The sequence below is a fragment of the Numenius arquata genome, chromosome 17 (assembly GCF_964106895.1).
Source record: "Numenius arquata chromosome 17, bNumArq3.hap1.1, whole genome shotgun sequence".
NCBI lineage: Eukaryota > Metazoa > Chordata > Aves > Charadriiformes > Scolopacidae > Numenius > Numenius arquata.
In genome coordinates this window covers 4,894,896-4,915,606 of record NC_133592.1, presented here as the reverse complement: position 1 = coordinate 4,915,606, position 20,711 = coordinate 4,894,896, and the positions used below count along the sequence as shown (strand labels likewise).

Below are 20,711 nucleotides of genomic sequence, written 5' to 3'. Positions count from 1 at the left end.
ACTGGTACACAGAGGATACGGGATAGATGGAGCTGTTCCTATGCTGGAGAGGTTGAGATTGTCGTGGACAGATGAATGCAGGAAGCAAGAGATCTGCCCCATTTGCCACCATAGGGGTATCTGTACAGGCGCAATATTTGTGTCTAATGTAACTAATCTGCCATGGAATGTTTTTTGCCTCAGAAGGAGTGAATCACATAAGCTATTTCTAAAAGGAATTTGACACATAATGGTCATCAATTTTATGTCTTTAAAATTTGAGGCTTAAGAGTGGGCCTATAGCTGTGTGTCGAGTTACCTTATTTCAGAAGATGAAGATTTTGAAGTGTTGCAACATCTGCTTATCTCAGGATTCAAAGAGACAACAAGAGAAGAATATCTGTGTGCTGAGGCGAGATGGGAATCTTGGAGCACTTCTTCATTGTCATGTTATGTCTGTTATCCTGTAAGCGTTCTGCTGCATGGCAGCACAGTTTGTGTGTGTCACTTGTGGAACTCTGGGGTACAATTATGTTTTTCCAGAAGGGATTCAGGAAAGGAGGAGTAATTTATCTGACCCACAGACAGTGATGAAGGAATAGTAAGAATTTGAGTAGAGACAGTTCACCCTTGCAAGGTTTCTCTGAAAACTGTTTTTGGTATTTGCTATATAATAGATTTGGTCTTGTGGAGGAGCAAATGTACCATTCTAGTCACTGTTTGGGAGGGATTTTTTTTCCTTTCTTTTAACTGTGCCTGGTCATTGAGGTGGTTGGATTTTTCTGCAGGACTAGAGGTGTGTTAGTATGACTGGCCTAATACAGAGGTTTTAAACTTATCTCTGTTTACAAATCCCTCACCTAAAATATTTCCAAGGAAAGCAAAGCACCATTACAAATTTCATATATTGACCATTACTCTTCACTTGTATCTGATAAGTAATACAATTCAGTGGCTAGATGCACTAACTCTGCCAGTGTTCTAAACCAGATGGCAATATTGGGGTGTCTCAGAAGATCAAAACCACACCCAGATAATAGCCAGTTCCAGCAAATATCTCACTGTGGTTCTGCTGTTCAGTATTTCCATCTAGTGTATTGCACAAATCTGAATCCAAAGTACTCTTGTGGTAAGGCTTGGATGTTACGTAGGCAAAAGCAACTACGGATTCATAGGGGACCTGAACAATAAGGCCAGAGTGACTGTACAGCAGGGAGGCAAAAAAAATCATACTTTTGCTGAAGCTGATTCAAATGCAGGAGCTCATTTCTGTTTTCCCCTAATTTTTAGCCTCAGTCTCACTACCAAAATTTATAGGTAGATACTATGATGAATTGGGCTGTATCGGTTTTAAAATGCTGTGAAACATCTAAGCATAAGAGACAGCTGGAACAATTCCATCTGTAAGCTGTAGTTAGTAGATTTGATAATGCCTACCACAATCATTTTTGAAGGTAATTATAAAGGCTGCTAGAACCAGACTGGGTAAGATGCTTTTCTAATTTGTTCTCTGTTCCTAAAATGTCCTTTTCGGGACTGCCTTTCTACAAGCAAGCTGGTTGCAGCCTGTCTTTGAGACAGTCAGACTGTGCTCATCACATTAGCCCCACAGCCAGTGTGGTCCATAGATGGTCACAGCAGTAATGATGCCACACCTACATTCTTTTGCATAAATAGTTTTGTTCTGTCCTGTATCTCCCATTAATCAGCCAACTTGGACTCAGCTCACACAATCTGTTTCAAGACACAACAAGTAATCACTGTTTGGCTTTACCATCAGTATGGTATATCATGTTCTAATTTCATTATTCTGTCCCAGATCTCATTGCTAAATACAGCAATATCTGGGAATTACATTTCTGTAGTCAGCTGTAATAAAGCTGCAGATGGAACACGTGTATTCAGATGTTGTGTAGTCCATCTTGGATAGAACAAAAAAGCAAAATTTTAGAAACTTTATTTGAAGCAGTAAGGAATAGCTTATTGAACAGTTCATATACTGTGTTATGGGTGAGTTAGCTTAAAAAAAATACACCAGCTGGTGCATCCTCGGTCTTTAACAGCTGCTAGATGATTTACTAGATTATTTTTTTTAAATAAATTGCAGGAGGGAAAGGGAAAAAAAAAAATTAAGTCTTTCCCTTTAAAAATCTGGGGCTTAGATCTGTTAATGTTGTTTGCTTGTTAGAGCCACAGAGCAATGTTTGTGTGTCTTCTTGACAGCTCTTTTGGGGGTAAGTTGAAAATAACTTGATTGTAGGTACTGCACTAGGTCTCCTTTTTACAAGGTTGTCTTGGAGTCTTAAACTTTTCATTGTACCCAGAATCTCCTGTGAAGGAGTGAAGTGTCTTCCTGAAGCACTAAGGGACAGAAATGGCCTGGGGGCCTGGCAGCTGTCAGATGATTTCTAGCACCATTGATGCTTTCAGGAGGTTGCCAGATGCCGTTGCACGTTATAATCTGAGGCAAATGTAAGTCTACCCAACTGCTTAGAGCTCATGAGAGAAAAGCTGACAGATACTGTCCTTTCCCTAAGAGAAGGCAGCAGGGAGGCTTCTAGCATGTACCAAAAAGAGAGGTTTGGTCCCAGGGCAATTTGGAGGACTGTGGGACTTCTTGGAACAGGAAGAAACCTTTCTTTGTCCCGTAGTATTCATTCACTTTTGTTTAACATATGATTTTTCTTACCAACCACAGTAGCTTCACCTTGCTGCCCTACGCAAGGTGGCCAGCGATGGAGTCTCTTGGCTGGTGACAAAAGTGCGGTGAAATGGCTGGCCACTTGGTGGAGTAAGGAGACTTTCAAATACCATGGGAACATTTTGGTGTTGGCAGCTGTGTGCCTGGTGCTCTCCCTGGAAATACCTGGTCAGCACTTGGAAGTTTGACCCTATGAATTCACAGTGGAAATGGTTTTATGTGAACTGGTACAGAGGGTCATTTAATTTCGGCAGTAACTTCATGCTAACAGATATTTTGGTCTTTGTGAGCACAACCCCAATTACAAGGCTTTATAGTTGCAAATAACAGCTAAATAACCCTGCTTTAGCCAGAACATACTACTCAATATTGTGATTTGTACTTAGGCACGCTCTTTTTCAAATGTTGTATTCCCAGCCTGTCCTTAAAACTTTTTGATCAATGTCTCTGAGGGCAGCATGTGTGTTGGAAGAAGAAACAAGTAAGGCTTTGGTGTGTTTGCTGAGGTGACTGCAGCTAGCTGTCCAGCTAGGCTCATCTAGCAGAATTATGCACATACCTCATTCACAATCTGGTAAGAGTGCTGTTGAAATCGAGCGTTCATACTGTATAAAAATAACCCACCAAAGGTGAGGTCCTTTAGCAACTAGAAAATTTCAAAGGAAGATCCTTGCTTGTTGAAACACTTCCCCCAAATTTCTAAGGTTTTTTGTGCTGTTGTTTAACTTTTTATAATAGAAAAAAGATTAGAGAAAGTGGCAGTAAAAACATCAAGTATCTTGCGTCTGTGCCATACCTAATTAAGCTAGCCAGAGAAAACTCCATTATTTTTTAAGTAATATTTTTAAGTTTTCAGGCAGGGCAAGAGTATTAATAAGCTAGTTCTTGCTCCCTGTTACCTGTTCTTTATGACACTTCAAAAGAATATCCAACTAATGAAGCACATCTGTTATGTTGCTAATCAAAGCTACAGTAGTCAACGGAAAACAGGATTTAATTTAAAATACAGTAAGAATATTAGAAGCTAAATATTCAAAGAGGGTTAGATTATGTATATTATAAACAGAAATTGTGCTATGAAGCTATTTTGAGAGGCTGGGTCCCAACATGTTACTATATGCTGGAACACAACCAGAATTGTAGAAGAGCTCATCAGCCTTGGGGAATGCTGCTTCTGACACCAGATTACAATTTGATATGTAAGTGGAAGTGACATTGATGGAAAAGCAGCTGATTGTAAAGAAATCCTGCAAATGACAGCCATGGCCTGTGGTATTCAGTAAATGTTTCCTCTTGAACTATTTATTCTTAACAGGCAAATATGGTATTACCACCACTAGTCGTATTCAAGTTCAGAAAACTAGATTTGCAGCATGTGAAATATTTATTACACATAGAGCATGAGTCAAATGAAGAAGTTGCCAAACATCTCTGATTAAACAAGTATTTTGATGTACCAGGAAGGAAAAATAGCCACTGGTACTAGCAGACACATTCTACCTAGAACTGGAGAAGCAGAGATCAGCAAGGAGTAATGCCAGCTACATCCACTGGCAATAAAAATTGGCCTCCTCTTTGATTTAGCCTTACAAACTGTACCTTGCCAGTGCAGTTGCCCAGCAAGTGTGCGGCACATGTTCAGTTCACTGTCCTGGCTTTGGCACACTTGGGGCACACATAGCTTTCAGATCCTGGACCTTTATTGACATCATCTCACATCCCAATTCTCCTGTGTTCAGTGCTGTCAAATCATCTCCCAGCTGTCAGATCTTTGCTCAAAATATTCAGCTGTCTACAGTGACAGCTTCTACAGCCTCTTTAGCTCTCCTATCAGCTTGATTCCAGTGCTCTCTGGCACTCAAGCTGTCTGTGGCAGTTCTCAAACTTCAGTTCTAACTCCCCAACATGTAGTGTCTATACCTGGGTTTCCCTTCCTTCTCAGGGGCACCTATTCAAAGTATTCAAAAATCTGTGAGCTGGTACCCCTCAAAGCACACTGAGAAGTGTGCAAAGCTCAATTCCTGCATAACCTGAAGATGAGTTCAAGGGTCCCAAGATAAAAAGCTAAGAATCCCCACATCTTAAGAATCCTGCTTCAACTAGACAATTTCAGAGAAGTTGGCTGATCAAATATTTTGCTTCCTTTTTCTCTTTTAGATCTCCTCACATCTCTTCATCAGTTCTTTGCTTCTCAGGGATCATATCTGATCTCTGCACTTTTTTTTTTTTCCCAGTCTGGAAAGATCCTTTCATACATCAGTAAGGGAACAGGAGAACTCTTCTGTATTTGTTGTAAAACTAAAGGAAGGTCAAGGTGGCAGGGGCTCTGGTGTCAGAGGCTGGATATGTGGGGAGCTGTATTGCTAGTACCACACTGTCATTGACTGACAGCTGACTTACAGCCTACAGGGCTGTCAAGTCAGCCTCTCCTCAACCCTGAATTTGCACGTAAAAGGGATGAGAGACTTGTGCTTACAGAGACAAAACTTCCTGAGGAGAACACTCCTATTGGTTCCCAGAAAAGAGATTAATTTGACTAGCTTGCTCTAATCATGGGATTTACAGGGTTCTATGGGATGTATGGACCTCTTTTACGGCAAGAAGCAAATTAATGGATACTGTCTCAATTCAAAACCTGCTGCACTTTCATGGTCATTTTAGATGGACAGCTTTATCAATCACCTACAGAACATCACTCAGTGATGGACAGTCACCTGAGCTCAGCAACCACAGTGGAAAAGAAGAGCTGGCCAAGGCAGTAAGTACCTGAGCCTGATTGAGCTAGTGCTCCTTCTTCCCTAGGATGCTGCCCGTCATTCCTGGTCTGAGGCACAGTGCAGGAACCAGAACCATTCCTGGTCTTCCCTCTGACTGCTCACGGCTGTGGGCTTAAAAAGCAGACAAAAAAAAAACAACTTGTAAAGAAAAGGAACAGAGCAGAGAGATCAAATTAAAACCCAGCCATAGAACACACCACTTGCAGAAGGCTTTAATGAGGAACGCTGCAAAGGCAGGGACATCCCTTCATTACCAGCTTGTCTTATGACAGCGTGGGTGAACGGTGTCTGTCGTAAGCCAAAGGCAGCCACGAGGAGTGCCTCTGCCTGGTCACTTGAACAAAATGGAGCTGGGCAGGCTCTGTGTGTCCTCCTTTTCCTTAATTGCCCCTTAACTCTCCACACCCTGCTGTCCTCCCCCTAGCCTGGACCTCGTCAGGCCAGCATCAATGGCTATTTCTCGGGAGAAATTGTAGTGCGACTGGTGTTTTATTTGGGGTGTTGGGGAGGACTGATGTGTGGAGCAGTGAAGGGACTGCAAGTGGGTCTGTGACAGCGGGGAAGGGATCCCAGGCGATGCCAGGCCTGTTGTCCCCCAGCTGATGGAGGGGAGCGCGCTCTCCTCTCCTCCGTCCTGCCTCCCTCGCTCCCCCTGCCCCGTCCCCTCCTCCTCGTGGCGATTTTCCTTCCCAGGGAAGCTCTCCTTCGCTGCCGCCCCCAAACCGTCCCCGTCCCCCATCGCGTTTACCTTCGCTCTCACACCTCTCCCCGCCCTTGGGCCGCCCCGCTCCCCTCACGCCGCGGTTCCCGCCCGGCCCCGGCGCCGCCTCTCCCCTCACCATAACGCCCCCTGGCGGCGGCCCCGCCCCTGCCGAGCGCGGCGTCCCACCGCCTCCTCCCTCTCCCTCGCCATCCTCTGGCTCTGCCCTATTGTTCTCCCTTCCCTCGCTCCTTCCCTCCGTCCGGGGCTCGCGTCCTCCCTACGCTCTCCTCCATCCATCCCTCCCTTCCTCCCTCCCTCCTCCTTCTCGCCGTCCCTCCCGCCCCGCTCCCCGGAGCTGATGTCACGCACCCGCTGAAGGCGCGGGCGATCATGGCTGCTGCGGCCGCGGCCGTGCCGCCGGCCTCCAGCTAATGCCCGCGATGGAGCCGGCGAGCCTGCTGCGGTTCCTGCGGAAGCTCAAGGAGGTTTTCGATGTGTGCGACGAGGATGCGGACGGCTTCATCCGGGTGGAGCACTTCGTCGCCCTGGGGCTGCAGTTCGGCCAAGGGGATGAGGTGAGAGGGGCGACCCCCGGTCCCGCCGGGCCCCCGCACCCGGCCCGGCCCAGCCCGCTCCCCCGGCTGCCGCGCAACTTTCACCTGCTGCTCCCGCTATGCGGGGAGTGGGGCCGTGACTCTGGCTGGCCAGACCCCGCCAGGACCACCCGGACACCCCCCATCACCTACCTGCCCTCATCGCGGCCCGGATTCCCCCCGTCCCTTGGGGAGCCACGACTCCTCCCCTCAGGGCGGCCCAGACCCTCTCCCCTCAGGGCGCCTCGGACTCCCCCTGTCCCTCAGGGGGTCCCAGAGCCTTCCCCCATGGCGGCCTGGAGCCCCTTTCCCTCAGGACCACCCGGTCGCCCTCCCCCTTTCCTGCAGAGTCCTCCCCAAGATCCCTCCTTCCCTCAGGGGGTCCCGGAGCTTCCCCATTCTCTCAGGGCGGCCCAGACCACCCGGGTTGAGGGACCGGTCCCAGGAGTGCTCGGGGGTGGCTGTGTCGTTCGGGGAGATGTGTTTATTCTGGGGACAACACGGGTTTTCTCTGTCCTGGCTGAGCTGTGTCCTCACCGGGGGTACCAGGTGCTGCGGGGGTACTAAGGAGCAGAGCCCCGGGCTGAGGGAGCCGCCGGCCAGGCTGCCTGGTGAAGTGTCTGGGCAGTCAGGGAAGCACCAGCTCAGGTGCCCCCTAAAACCACCAGGTGATGGGCTGGGAGCGAAGACTTCCATCCAGACCTTCAGTGACACAGCGTAAATCTGGAGTCGCGCCACTGGTCTCGCTGGAGCAGCTGCGTCAGTGGGACCAATGTAAACCCGTGACATCCGTGTAAACGGGATTCAGGCCAGTCTCTATGTGGGTAATGACATGCGTTTGGTTTGAAACAGTTCCCTTAAGTGATTCAGTCAAGGGCTGCAGCTCCAACGAAATTAACCAGGAAGAAACACTTGCTTTCCCTAGGAGAATCTCAGGATATTGCACTTAACTGTTTGATGCTTCACAATGTGCCCCAGCAATTTTGGGTGCCAGCAAGGGGGAGTGGAGTTGGGACTAGGATAGGATTCAGAAAACCAGTATCAGCTGACCTTTTAAAGTACAACAAAACAAATTAACATGAGGGGTGAATAAAACGTTAGTTTATAAAGGGATGCCAAAGAGGCAGAAAAACCAGAGTGAATTCACACAAATTCTTGGAGCAAATTACTTATTTTCAGCTTACCGCTGGTAATGAAACAGAGCTTGTGAATGAAATCAGAAGACCAGGAGACAGAAGGCTTATTGCTTGCAGATAGTCACAGGACTGTTAACCATTTTCTTAATGAGAAGATGGAATTTCTTGTTTTAACCAGCATAATAAGGAGGAGAAATGAGTAACAGTAGAGAGCTTTATTGATTTGTGGTTTTATTTCTCTCTTGGTAAATTGTATAATTTTATGTAAACTAATAGAGGTATTTTTGAATCCTTACTGCCAGATGCACTGCATCAGAATTGCTTTTTGCACTACTGCATTTAGTTGGAGGCAGATCAGTGGGTTTCTCTTGCAGCACTAGGGAAGACTGGTCAAATTCCATTGGCTGTTTTGCAGCAGGGTGGCATTGATGATCATAACAGTCCTTTTTGGTCTTAGAAATCTCTAAGGGTGTGAGAGGGCAGCAGGTTCGGAAAGATGCAAAGCAGAATTCAGGTGGTGATCTAATAAGCTTAGAGTGACTTGGAATATATTAGTTGGAAAATATTTAAATGAAATGGAAAGGAAGAGAAAACTGGAAATCTCAACAATGACGTCAGTAGAAAAGTACCACTTGTCAGTGGTAATATTAAGGTTTCAGGATGAGCAGGCGTGGGAGAGATTACCAGTGATGAGAAATATATCCTTTTTATTTTGTTCAGTTGTAACTAGCAATGTTTGATAAGATACTTGCAAAACTGGGACAGAGAAGTCTTATCTATACATCTATCAGGTTTATAATACAACTTGTTCTGGTTTGCTTCCCTGTGTCTGTTGTAGTCACTGGCTAGCAGTCCCTTGACTTCAAAGGACTGTGTCAGCTGAGTAAATGGATTTTGTAAATGACCAAAAGAGGCTTGCTAGGGAAATAGAGATTCAATTTTCCAAGTGCAGATTTACTGTAGAACAACCACTGTAGGTGAGCTAGTCTGATTTTAAGTCTTGTTAAAAATGAACTTTATGTGTGATGAGTCACAGTTGATGTTTGGAGACAGTGAGATTCTCCCATACAGCACAGTGCTTTCTACCTCGCTTCTGCAGGAACCTAGTAAGGTGTGTGCGGGAATGCGTCTCATGAAATTAAACTGAGGAGACAGTGCAGTTCCCTTTAACACATTAGAATATATTTACTGTCATTGAAAATTGATTATACATTTGAATGTGCTACTCTTCTTGGGCCTGATCCACCTCAGCTCCCTTTACATTCAAAAGAAATCTTTGCATTAGCGTCACTGAAAGACTGATTTGCACTCGTGTTAAAGTTGTATGCTCCTTCTGTTCATGTAATTCATCTGGCCACAGGAAGGATCCTTCTTTGTAGCATTGTGGCCTTAATAATTCTGACTCTTACCAGCAGTAGCCCTGGGTGATGTTTATGAAATGAGAGCGTGTCTGTCCCTTCAGTTGTGCCAACCTGATACACACAGCTTTCCACCTTTTCTCTACCTCTTCGGAGCCACTGCCATCCAAAGTTTGGAGTCTATAAATTCTTAATACTACTTTCTGTAGGGCTTCTGACTTGGACTGTGTAGGGCATTTAGCCTATTCTGTTTTTTCGGGGTTTTTTTCCATTTCCTTTTTATGTCTTGTTTGTGTGTGTGCACGTGTGTAGTCAACATACTGAAATTTATCATTCCTGAAAGATAACTGCTCTTTGAAAGCTGCCCCATGGCAAAATATTGCAGCAAGGCAGCAGCTTTCCATTCAAGCAAAACAGTCCTTATCTGCACAGTCAAAATAATAAACTTTAACATTTCTGATTAACTCTTTTTACTATTTTAATTTTAGTGGGTTTTTGAGGTCTCTGCTTCTCATAGCTTGATGCTTTTCTTTTTTTCTTTAAGACCACACCGTCACTACTGTACCTCATTCCATTCTCCCTTTCCCGTGCGCACTGAAATCCTCTTCTTGCCACGCAGTCATTGAGAGTCCACTGCAGCAGAACAGCGATTGCCTCAGAGCAGCTGTTTAGGAAAGGCGTTCTGGCTGTGGAAGCACTTCTAGCAAGTTTGCTTGCAAACTTTTGCTTTGCCCTACAAGGCATGTGGTTCAACTAGAGGAAGAAATCACTTGACCAATTTGGCAGAGCTAGGAGCAGAATCGTGGCTCTCAATTCCTGCTGTGGTGCCTGAATTACCAGCAGAGCAGGCTGGCTGTTGAGCACTGCTTGCCCATACAAATAGTTGTGGAATTTATGCTTTTAAGCAGTTTGGCATTTTGACCTCTGTTTGTCCCATCTGACTGTAGGCATTTAACTGAGTTGTCTAATCTTTCTCCATGGTCACCGATGAGCAATTGAATGCTCAGAGAGTGTAACAGGACCCAAGGATGATATAAATTGTTCAGAGGTACTTCTTTATCTCCACTGACAACAGAAACTCCTTGCTGAGACTTTTTGGTTCAGTGCTTAAAAATAGCAGGCTTGGGCCTTGCTTTCCTGTTGAATGGTCTGTTTGCCATTTGTGGAGAAATCTGAAGAAAAGACATGAAGGGCTGTTTCCAAAGCGACTTCACTGGATGGCGTGTACTCACTAGCTGAAGAAACACTTCACATAACATTGAAAAATGCCAAGAGTCGCTCACCATCTGGTTCCCTCTCACTGGGAAGATAGTTGCACTAGCAGCCGACTGTCTGGGATCATTGTGAGTGACGTGTTCAGCAAGCCCCAGTTCTGGCAGTGGATTGTGTGAATGTGTATTTCAGGATAGTGCCAGTTGATGTTTCGTTATGCCGGATTCTATTTAAATGCTACATTCAGTTTTCAGCAACAAGTGAAACGCGCTGAACACGTTGACTTCTTTTTGAGATATGTAATCGCATTTTGGAGGTGTGCAAACCATACAGGTGCTTAGATGGTAATCTTTGTCATGGTAAGATCAGCAGATGCTCATCAACTTGAAGCAGTGTCACATGTGAGAGAGAACTTGAGCAGCTAATAAAATCTATAGGTGAATATAAATTATTCTTGTGAGTGGACAGTAATTAACTTGAAGTCAGTGGTTCACTAGTGGTATAGAACAGAAGTAGCTGAAAACAAGTTCACGTATTTCACGTGAACAGATGAAACTTTCTGGCCAAAAGAAACTATTGAAATAAGGAGTTGTTTGTTGCTAATTTTAGTCACTTCCATTCTGGGCTGAAATTAAAGGCATCAACCTCAGGTGCTGCCCAGGTAGTAGATTGTGGCTGCCGGCTGAGTTTAATGACAGTCCTGATGCTCCGTTTTGATTTGCTTTCAGATGTCTCCCAGGGACATCTGATGGAGTCATGCTCTAAACACAGCCCTTCTATTGTAACCTCTCCATAACCAGTTTGTCCTGGAAAGAGCAGGAGTGTAATTTCACTGCATGGCAACATGGAGTCTTTCTGAATGGTCTGGGTGAATTTCAGGCTCCTAGCCATAGTGTTGCAAGCAGAAATTAATGGAATCACTGCAAATTTACATCAATGTACCTGATGACAAAGACTAGTTCGTGTCTGCTAGATAATGTGTAGAATGCTCTGGATTTATGTGCAGCCATGAGAAAAAGAGACTTTGGCACTGAGACATTAAAAGAGAAGTATTAGGGTGTTACCAAGCAATACTGCCATTCTCATAATGGAGGCAGAAAAGAGTTACGATGTCTTTCCTCTCTGCTTTTCCTGGAAATAATTACTGAAAGAATAAATAAAATATTTGCCTAGATGTAACAAGGATGAGAAGAGTACTCCTATGTATGTGACAGTGTTCTGTAGGTAGCAGCAAGGCTGCCACACATTTAGACTCCTTAAAACGGTATTTGCTAATGACCCAGATATTTCATATAATTTACAGTGACTTGGAAAAAATGCAGTTCTGAAATGGCACAGTGGGGTACTTAGTTTATGGATTAGTTAAGGCACAGTCACTGTAGCCTTCCTAATGCAATATAAACTAGCAGTGAGTATGTTTAAAATAGGCTTTTGGTATATCCTGAAACTTAGCATGTATTTCTAAACAGCTGACATAAAACAAGCTTAGCACGTACTGTTAATCAAACATTTTCTGAAGCGCTGTTACGCAGAGAGAAGCTGTAGGTTTGCTGTGCACTCATGGGTTTCATTCGTTATGTAATGTGTTTGCATTTCAAAGGTAAGAGCTCTGAGGGGGTTGTATGTATAGTTAAGAATTGATTGTTGCTATGTTTTGCAATACGAGTCAGTGATCTGAAATAGTAAGTTATTAATGCCTAAAGGAATGGCAAACAATTTTTATAGCAATTCTTGATATTTAAATGACTGTTTTATAACTACCTCAGTGTTTACATTTAGTACAGGTACAGTGATATTGTGTTGTCTTATCATTAAATGCAAAAGTAAAGAAAAAAGTTGGCATGTAGATCCAGCACAGAAGACTACTGCATTTTTGTGTACAGTGTGGAAGGTAGCATATGTAACTGGTGAAGTTAAAACATTCAGCTGCTTAGCAAGACCAGATATTTTCTATGTAAATTTTTCTCCCTCTTTCCCGTTTTCCATGCCTGATTCAATCCATGCTGTTGTAAAATTGGTATTTTTCGTCTGTGACATGTCTGCATGTTCTCCAGAAATTTGCTCTTGCAAATCCTAGGGAGGATTTGAGATTTCTAGCACGTACTGATTTTATTCCTCTAACATGATTAAGCTTTGAAAAGTGACTTATACAAAATTGCTGCAAGGGAGGGTAAGTCTTGGAGGGGGAGCAAGCCATTGGCGTAGAGTATTTGTGGGGGATCCCTAATACAGAATTTTTCTTGGTTTCTAAATTGCATTGTTACCTAAAATTTAGCACAATTGGCTCAGGCTTGGCAGCAGTGCTTTTATAGCAACAAAGTGGAAGAAAATCAATTGCCTTATAATGTAAGTAAATGTGATTGTTTTTATTCTCTATGTACTTGACAACATAGTTTTCTATTAATTTTATCTGATTTTAATGCTATAAACACAAACATTTTAAAATCCCTGATTTGATTTTTGAATCAGACTGTCTGCTCAAGAGCTAGGGATGAGGTTCTAGCAGCTCTTAAAATATGCAGTGTTTCGGGAGGCACACGTGATCTCAGACCTAGATACTTGCATAGGCTGCTGAATAAATACCCATCCGTGTGCCGAACCTAGTTAACTCAGTGTAGGGTGTGATTAAGCACATGAATGATAAAAGAGAGCGTCAGACACAATCACTAGTACTATAACATACGGTTTTACAACAGCAGTGTGAGTGTAAACAAAGCACTGTATAATACATCTCAGTTCCTTTTTACTCAAGATATAATTGAAGAGCGAGAGCATTCTCTCACTTGGAGAGAATGCAGGTGTTTCCATAGAACTATGAACGCCGTTTTCACGTTTTGTGTGTAGTTTAAACCAGAAATAGTAGGGCTCCTTCCTAAGCCTTGAATCCAGTTCAGTTCTGCAGTATGTTTGGCCCCAGACTGAGTGACAGGAGTGAACTGTGGGGTCAAAATACCGCAGGGGGGACAGGATCAATGCACAGGGCACAGACCTGGAAAAATTACAATGTACTCTTCAGATTTTAAAGCTGCTTTGACAATTTAGTTTGGGTATAGTTATAGGTTTTAGAGGGTCAAGTGAAAAGCTAAGGAATGGTAGAGACTTTTTTCTGCTGGAAATTAGAAGGAAAGATGCTGGAATTGTCTGTTCTGGAGTGGAGAGGCTCTTGGCCTGGTAGAATGAGGGGTGTCAACCAAACCAGTTTCTTCCTCTAGAGTGGTATCAGTTTTAAAATTATCTCCATTTCGATGCTCAAATACATGTCTTCTCAAGCATTCCGTAACATCACACATACACCTGCATTGTCAAATTTCTGTTTTTTCCCCTCTTGGTTCAGGGCTGCTCTTCGGAGAACAGAGCTGTTCCCTGCTGCCCCACAGCAGGCTCTGTAACGCTGGCCTCCAGTAGAGAAGCAGGGTCATGGTACAGGACTCAGGCAAGCAGGCCTTGGATAGGAAGCTTGCAAGGAGCCCTTTTCTATAGGGGATCTTCAGTCTGTGGCAGTGCTTTGTGATGTTCCAAACTGGGGCACATTTCTGGTACACAAGCTGCAAATTTGCTGGTAAAGCATGCTTCACATTTTTCCCTATGTATGGGTCATTCTGGATATCCTCAGTGCCTGGTTTATTGTGAAGATTTGCAATGGGCCAAAGAAGACATTCTGTTGGTGTTCCGTCACCTCCTGATGAATGGACCCTCCCCAATGGGATCCAGATGGCTTTTGGAACACAGGATATTATTTTCCAATGACACTTCTGTTGCTATGTTAGAAAACCCAAACAAATGTGCAGATACAAACAGCTTTGTGCATATGTTTGCATGGTATTAATAGATTTGAGAAACTGTTCCAAAATATTGGTGATGTCACTGTTTTTGTAGCAAATGACTATACGATGAGTTGAACATATTTTGCCCAATTAAGCCCTATAATGTATGTGTAGTAGCAATACAGTAGCAATAGCTACAATTCAGAAAGTGAAATGCCACAGAGATGTCAACACAGAGACTATTTCTAATTGTTGGCACTCACCCTTTTGTCCCTGTGCAAGTAGTATATCCTGTCACCTTATAGTAGTACAGAATCCTCCTGTAACGACGCTAAGGACACCTTTCTCGGTGCTGCTACCTATTGGGAACAGTGGAAAGCTGTAGGACTCTCATTAGAAGAATTTTGCAGGAGTTTCTTCTGTGCTGGATTGGTGTGGTATTGTGTCAAAATACAAGTGTCTCAGCTGAAGCTGATGTTTTCTTCCTCTCCTCATTTGGCAAGTAACCTATAGACCCTGAGTCTTGTTTGTGTGTGAAGAGTGGGGAAAAAAAAAAAGTCCTAAAATTTCAGATGAGTGTGGCAAATTATTTTTGCCTTATAAATGAAGGAATGTAATTAACTTCAACTTCTGGGTTTTTTAAAAGTATGGTATTTTCATTGTTTCCATTTGAAGCTAGCTTTTTATTGACAAAATTTAAATTGAAATATTTGGCAAACAACAAGTGAAGATGCTCCAAAACATAAGATTTTGCTCAACACAGAGCATTTTTTTCTGTTTTCTTCTGAGAAACATGAAAAAGGGAAAAAAATGGTTTTGATTTCCTTTAGTTGGCGAGAAAGCTGAAAAATCAATTATTTAGCAAGTTACGTATTGAGCAAGTACAGAGACTTTGTGGATAAAGAAGGAAGAGAAAATACGCTATTCAGTACATCTCTGCCTAACTGGAGTTATGTTTAGCTTGCAGTTATCCAGAGCTGTGGGGAAATAAAGCAATAGGTAATGCAAACCCATGGATAATGCTAAGCTGTGTACAAGACTAGAGGAATATAATCTTTAGGAAACGAAAATCAGTGAGTTTGTGCAAGAAGAACAGCTTTAAAGTGTAGTACAAGAGAACACAGGATTTTTGGCTCATGAGTATTTGTTTCTTTGCCTATTGATTTTCACAGCTTGTGATCACAGTTGCCTGATCATTCCTTGGTCTTGAGCAAATGAATTCTGACTTCATGTACTGCAGCCAGACATTGGTGAAACTTGTGAATTTTAGCCTCCAGCATGAAGAGTGAATAGTATGTTTCATTCCTCAGTTCTCTTTGGGATTATTTGGAAATAAAGAATTTGAGGAGTGTTTTGGGACACATCTTCAAAGGAGCTTTGATAATGTCAGTTTTGTTCTTCTTACTGAGCAATTACAAGGCATGGAAGTTTCCACTGAGGAAAACTGCATCTTGCCTTCTCACCTGGGAATTCTCGTGCCCTTTGCCAGATAAAAGCTCTTCTGCACAGTTGGATGCATTTATTGGAAAGTGCTGTGATATTTACTCCCAAAAAGACAGTCCAATTTGTCTTGTTTAGAGAATGAAATTGGTTTGAACAGTCTGCTGTTGACAAACTATCATTTGGGAAAGTCTAAATTTGTAGGTGGATATATCTATAACTGCCAGTGCTACTTCGGAGGTGACACATTACTATCTTTATCAATAATCTACCACCTCACAACTGTCCTAGTAGTCACCTTGCCAGATGATGTACTGGTAATCTAGAAGATTTCTGGATATCTGTCAGCCAGATTGGAAACTTTGGCTCTAACCAAGCTCATGATGTCTTTCCAATAGGTGAAACGACAGTTTACGTACAGTGAATTTGGCATAGGTCAAGTTTCTGTCCTGGTGCGAATGCTGGCAGATCATTTGTTTCTTGATTTAAGTAGTCATCCAGGTAACCTCAGGAAAAGGTTAAAAACTACAAACTACTTTCATTTTGCCAGAAGTACAAGGCACAGATTGCTTTTTCTTTGTACGTAGGCCCATGTAATTTCTCTTACTGTATTTTTCTTGTAAACCTGGTAGGACTATTGTGAACTACATTTCCTTTCCCAGCAATAGTTTTCTTTCTCCCATGGCATTTTAAATACATTTTCAGAAACTTGCCAATCCTGGTGTGTGGAAGCATCCTCTTGGTACTTCTAACTTGTGCTTGGCACGAATGAACTGAGTGGGCAGAGCAGGTGGTGGAGGTTGGTGATTTTCTGTATCAGCTGTTCCTTTGGGCTGGGCACTGAATATTCTGTGGGTTGGCACATGCTGGGCCAAATTGCTGCTCTCAGTCTGCTGCCTGGGGTCACAGAATGGTAGGAGGAGGAGGAGGGCGCCATGCAGCAGGGGTATTTAATGCATGAAAATCAATGATGCCTCAAGGGACACGGACTGTAATCACCACTGTCATTCCATAGCATCACAACTCTGTCTGCAAGCTATTTTTTTGCTGGACGCTACTTGAAATAACACGTAATGTTCTGGCCTCACTATGTCAGTCGTGTCAGCCCAGGCAGCAACTAGGACCACGCAGCCACTCGCTCATTCCCCCAGTTGGGATGGGGGAGAGAATCAGAAAAGTAAAAGTGAGAAAAAGCTCATGTGTTGAGATAAAGACAGTTTAATAAGTAAAGCAAAAGCCAGTCATGCAAGCAAAGCAAACCAAGGAATTTATTCACTGCTTCCCATTGGCTGGCAGGTCAGCCATCTCCAGGAGACCAGGGCTCCATGAAGCATAATGGTTACTTTGGAAGACAAATGCCATAACTCCAAACGTTCCCCTCTTCTTTCTTCTTCCCCCAGCTTTATATACTGAGCATGGCGTCACGTGGTATGGAATAGCCCTTGGTCAGTCGGAGTCAGCTGTCCCAGTGATATCCCCTCCCAACTTCTTGTGCACTCCCAGCCTCCTCGCTGGTGGGGTGGTATGAAGAGCAGAAAAGGCCTTGAATACTTAGCAACAACCAAAACCACCAGTGCACTATCAACACTGTTTCCCATCCCAAATCCAAAACAGAGCACTGTAATAGCTGCTAGTAAGAAAGTTAACTCTGTCCCAGCTGAAGCCATGGCACTATGTTATTCACCCAGCTTATTCCTTCCTTCTTCAGGGACAGCTTCAGTTTTGGGCTTGTCATTACTTGTGCTTTTTGGTGGGTGGCTCCTGTTTAAATGATGGTGGCCAGTTAGTTCTAGCTGTGTTACTGCAAATTAGCGCCTGTTTGGAAGGGAATGGAGCTCTGAAGGAGTTGGTCTAAGTAGTTATAAACATGAATGGTTTACACAACATTTCAGGTGAAAAGCTTGCTTGATTGAGTTGGTGGAATAATGTGGCTATAAATTACCTTTGGTTTTATTGCAGTTGGCTGCTGCAGCGGCTCTTTAGCAACACATTGTGTTCAATGGCACTTCTCCTAATTCAGTGTTTGCCATTGCTTACATTTTGTAGATGTTCACTATTCTGTAGTGCTGATTGCCTGGATTTACAGTACAGGGTGAAGAGAGTAGGAGTGTAGACTCTCCTCTCACAGCAAGAAATTGCTAGTGTCTCTATTTTGGTGAAGAAGTGTGAAGAGACACATTTCAAATACCGTTTTTACAGGAGGAAGGGTTGCCATGGATAATATCTGTGAAACATTGGGTCTGATTTTTCCCCCCCTCTCTTTTACTTTGTTCTGTGATGAGATATCAGAATCAGGTTCATTTTCCAGACTTCTATCTGGCACAGGATGGCTGAAGGGACACTTGTATTCACTTTTGTTGGCTTCACCAGAGATGGTTCCCGAGCCCACAAGTTCACCAAGCAGAGCATCCTCTGGAGCACCTTCTGCAGAGGAAGAGATGGAGAACTGGCCTTTTATTTTGGGGATTCTGTATGAAGAAGTGAGACTCCAGAAGGGTGTTCTCAGAGTCCTTTGAAGGTGCCTGTGTGATCTGACCTCACTGAGCTGGTACACTGCAACTTTTCAAACTGTATAAAACTGTATAACTACTTCAAAGCACCCAGTGTTTTTGGAGCTTGTGTCATTAACTGAATAGCACTGAAATACAGAAGGTATTTCTCTAATTAACCAAATACCATTTCAACTTAATGTCTCTTTTTTTTCTGTATTTTCTTTCCCACTCTTGCTGCTGATAGAAACATACTCATTTTACAATCAGTCCATTAGTCGTTATGCCTGCTTAATTTTAGTGAACATGCTGACAATAATGCTGATTGTGTGCCATCAACACCAACTTGTGGTTTCTCTAAATGAGTTGGGCAGAAGGATCCCAAAGGGAAGGGGGAAGAAGGATGTTCTCTTCAAATGGATAGATTGCAAACAGATGGACAGCAGTGAATGAAGACAAAGGAAACACAGGTGAAACATGTGAGGCTGTGAAACAGGATATGAGTGTTTATACTGCTTGAGTATGTATGTGTATATATCTTAATACCCACATGCAAGAACTGATTTCTAGGGATAAACTGCCAGCCCGGAATAGAAATTGATTTTAAGACCCCAAAGCATGTGCTCAGTGCACGCTGTAATTAGATTGTGATGGCAATTTCAGCACAGGACTGAACTTTAACTAACCTTTCAAAAACTCATTCTTCCTTCAGGAGCTCATGGGGCAATTTATGATATCAGCGATGAACTCGGGGAATGTCATACGCTATCAGATGGGGAGGAAAGGATAAGCTATCAAAAGATTAAATTTTGATGGCATTTTAAACGTAAACCCCCAAACTGTATTTGGTGCTTCTCTAATTCTGTTGAAAGTCAGTGACTCTGAAAAGCTCCAGTCGTTTTTGAAAATGTAATTTTATTTCCCAAGTACAGCAGAGTCTTATCAAAATTTCACCTTGGCCCTAGCAAAAGACTCAGGAGGTGCTAGACCCAATAACACGTTGTTCTTAACAGAGCAATTTTCCCCACTGTCAGAACTGGCTGTTGCGGTTTCTGTTATTGATGAGGGAATTACTGTTCCCTTTAGGTGAAGTTTCCATGATATTTGCTGCTTGGCACTTCAGAGACTCTTATTAAAGAGCTGATGTGATTCTCATGAAGATTTTGTGAAGTCTCCCGTTAAATGGGTCACTACATGTCAGATAACATAAGCAATATCTGCACCACTTCTTGGGACCAGCAAGGAAGGCAGGCTTAGTACAGTGCTGAGCTGTGTGTCAGCCATTGCTTGAAAGAAATGCCACACACAATTTTAAAATATTCACCTTTGTTAAAATAATATTATAGAAATAAAAAAGACTTGTGTGTGTGTGCTGGATTAATAGATTTAGGTCACAGGCTGTAAATGTGTGTGACTCAGCTGTGTGAATAAATCAGTTCGCTTGATTGTGGGATGAATTTACACTTTCAAAGCTTTTAATAGGTAATGAATATTCAGGGTCTGCCACATGGTAGGAGATCTAAAACGAAGGCTTAGGTTCCTACAGCCTTGGCTCTCACTCTGCAAGTGTTGTTACAGAAGAGTGTCATGGAGTGGTAGATAGCAGCGCTGCTCTGATCCCTCTTTTTTTTTTTTTCCCCTCTTTGCTGTTGCTAACAGGAATGCAACAGTGGGACACATTAACTGGTAGCTCTAGAAGACAGGTTTTATCAGGCTGTATTAGTGCTCAGAGCATGTTGCCTCTTAGCCCTATTTGTAGACATCAAATGGAGTTGCAGAGGTGTCAGAGAAAGGGATGTGAAATCTCTCAGTGGTTTGCAGAAGGATCCGGGAGCAATTACTCGCCCCAAACCTGTAGGCAGAGGGGCAGCACCAGATTGCATTTTTCTTTTGGGGTAAAATGCTCAACAATCCTGAAGTTCAGTTCTCTTAAATGTCTTGTTCAGCATACCCAAAATTGCAAGTGACTCCTGAGAAACTCAACAAACTCAGGATTTTGTCTCCTCTTGGGTATAATCATCCCATATATGAGTTGGGTTATGGGTTCTTCAGGGCGAGAGGAACTTTGTTCGGCATTTGTACAGCCTGGGGTGGACTGTACTCTAGAGCCTCTTGGCACAAACACAGGGCAAATAATAAATGATAACTCCATGTTGTTTCTGGGGAAACTGTCTCCCACAGACATTTTTTTGCTTTCTTGTAAAAGAGATTATCTTTGATTCTGATCAACTGCAAGGTGGTTCCCCAATACTGAAATCTGTGCAGTAACAAGAAGTATTTAGCAGAACACTTATCAACTAAGCTCATGCCAAAGAAGGCAGCTCCCCTGGGTTCTTATGATTGGATACAAAGTTCAAGGTGGTAAAAATCTGTATCGGTGAGAGTCATGACATTGATTTACATGGTAGAGCCAACACTTATGCAGGAAGCAGTTCAAGAAATGCATCAGACCTTCATGGGCTCGGTTGAGTGACTCAGCATCCTGTAATAATTCCTAATTTGTTACTTTTTAAAATACTATTCACAAGAGGTTGGGGAAGGGAAATAAAGATGCTCATG

At 43.2% G+C, this 20,711-nt stretch overlaps 1 protein-coding gene across 1 annotated transcript in view; it reads left to right on the top strand.

Moving 5' to 3' along the window:
* Positions 1-6,591: 6,591 nt before the first annotated feature.
* The window catches only part of RAB11FIP4 (RAB11 family interacting protein 4), a 120,297-nt gene continuing 106,177 nt past the window's right edge, over positions 6,592-20,711 (top strand). The window contains exon 1 of the mRNA XM_074160102.1: positions 6,592-6,735. Coding sequence (XP_074016203.1) covers positions 6,592-6,735 — 144 coding nt within the window. The remainder of the gene's footprint in view (positions 6,736-20,711) is intronic.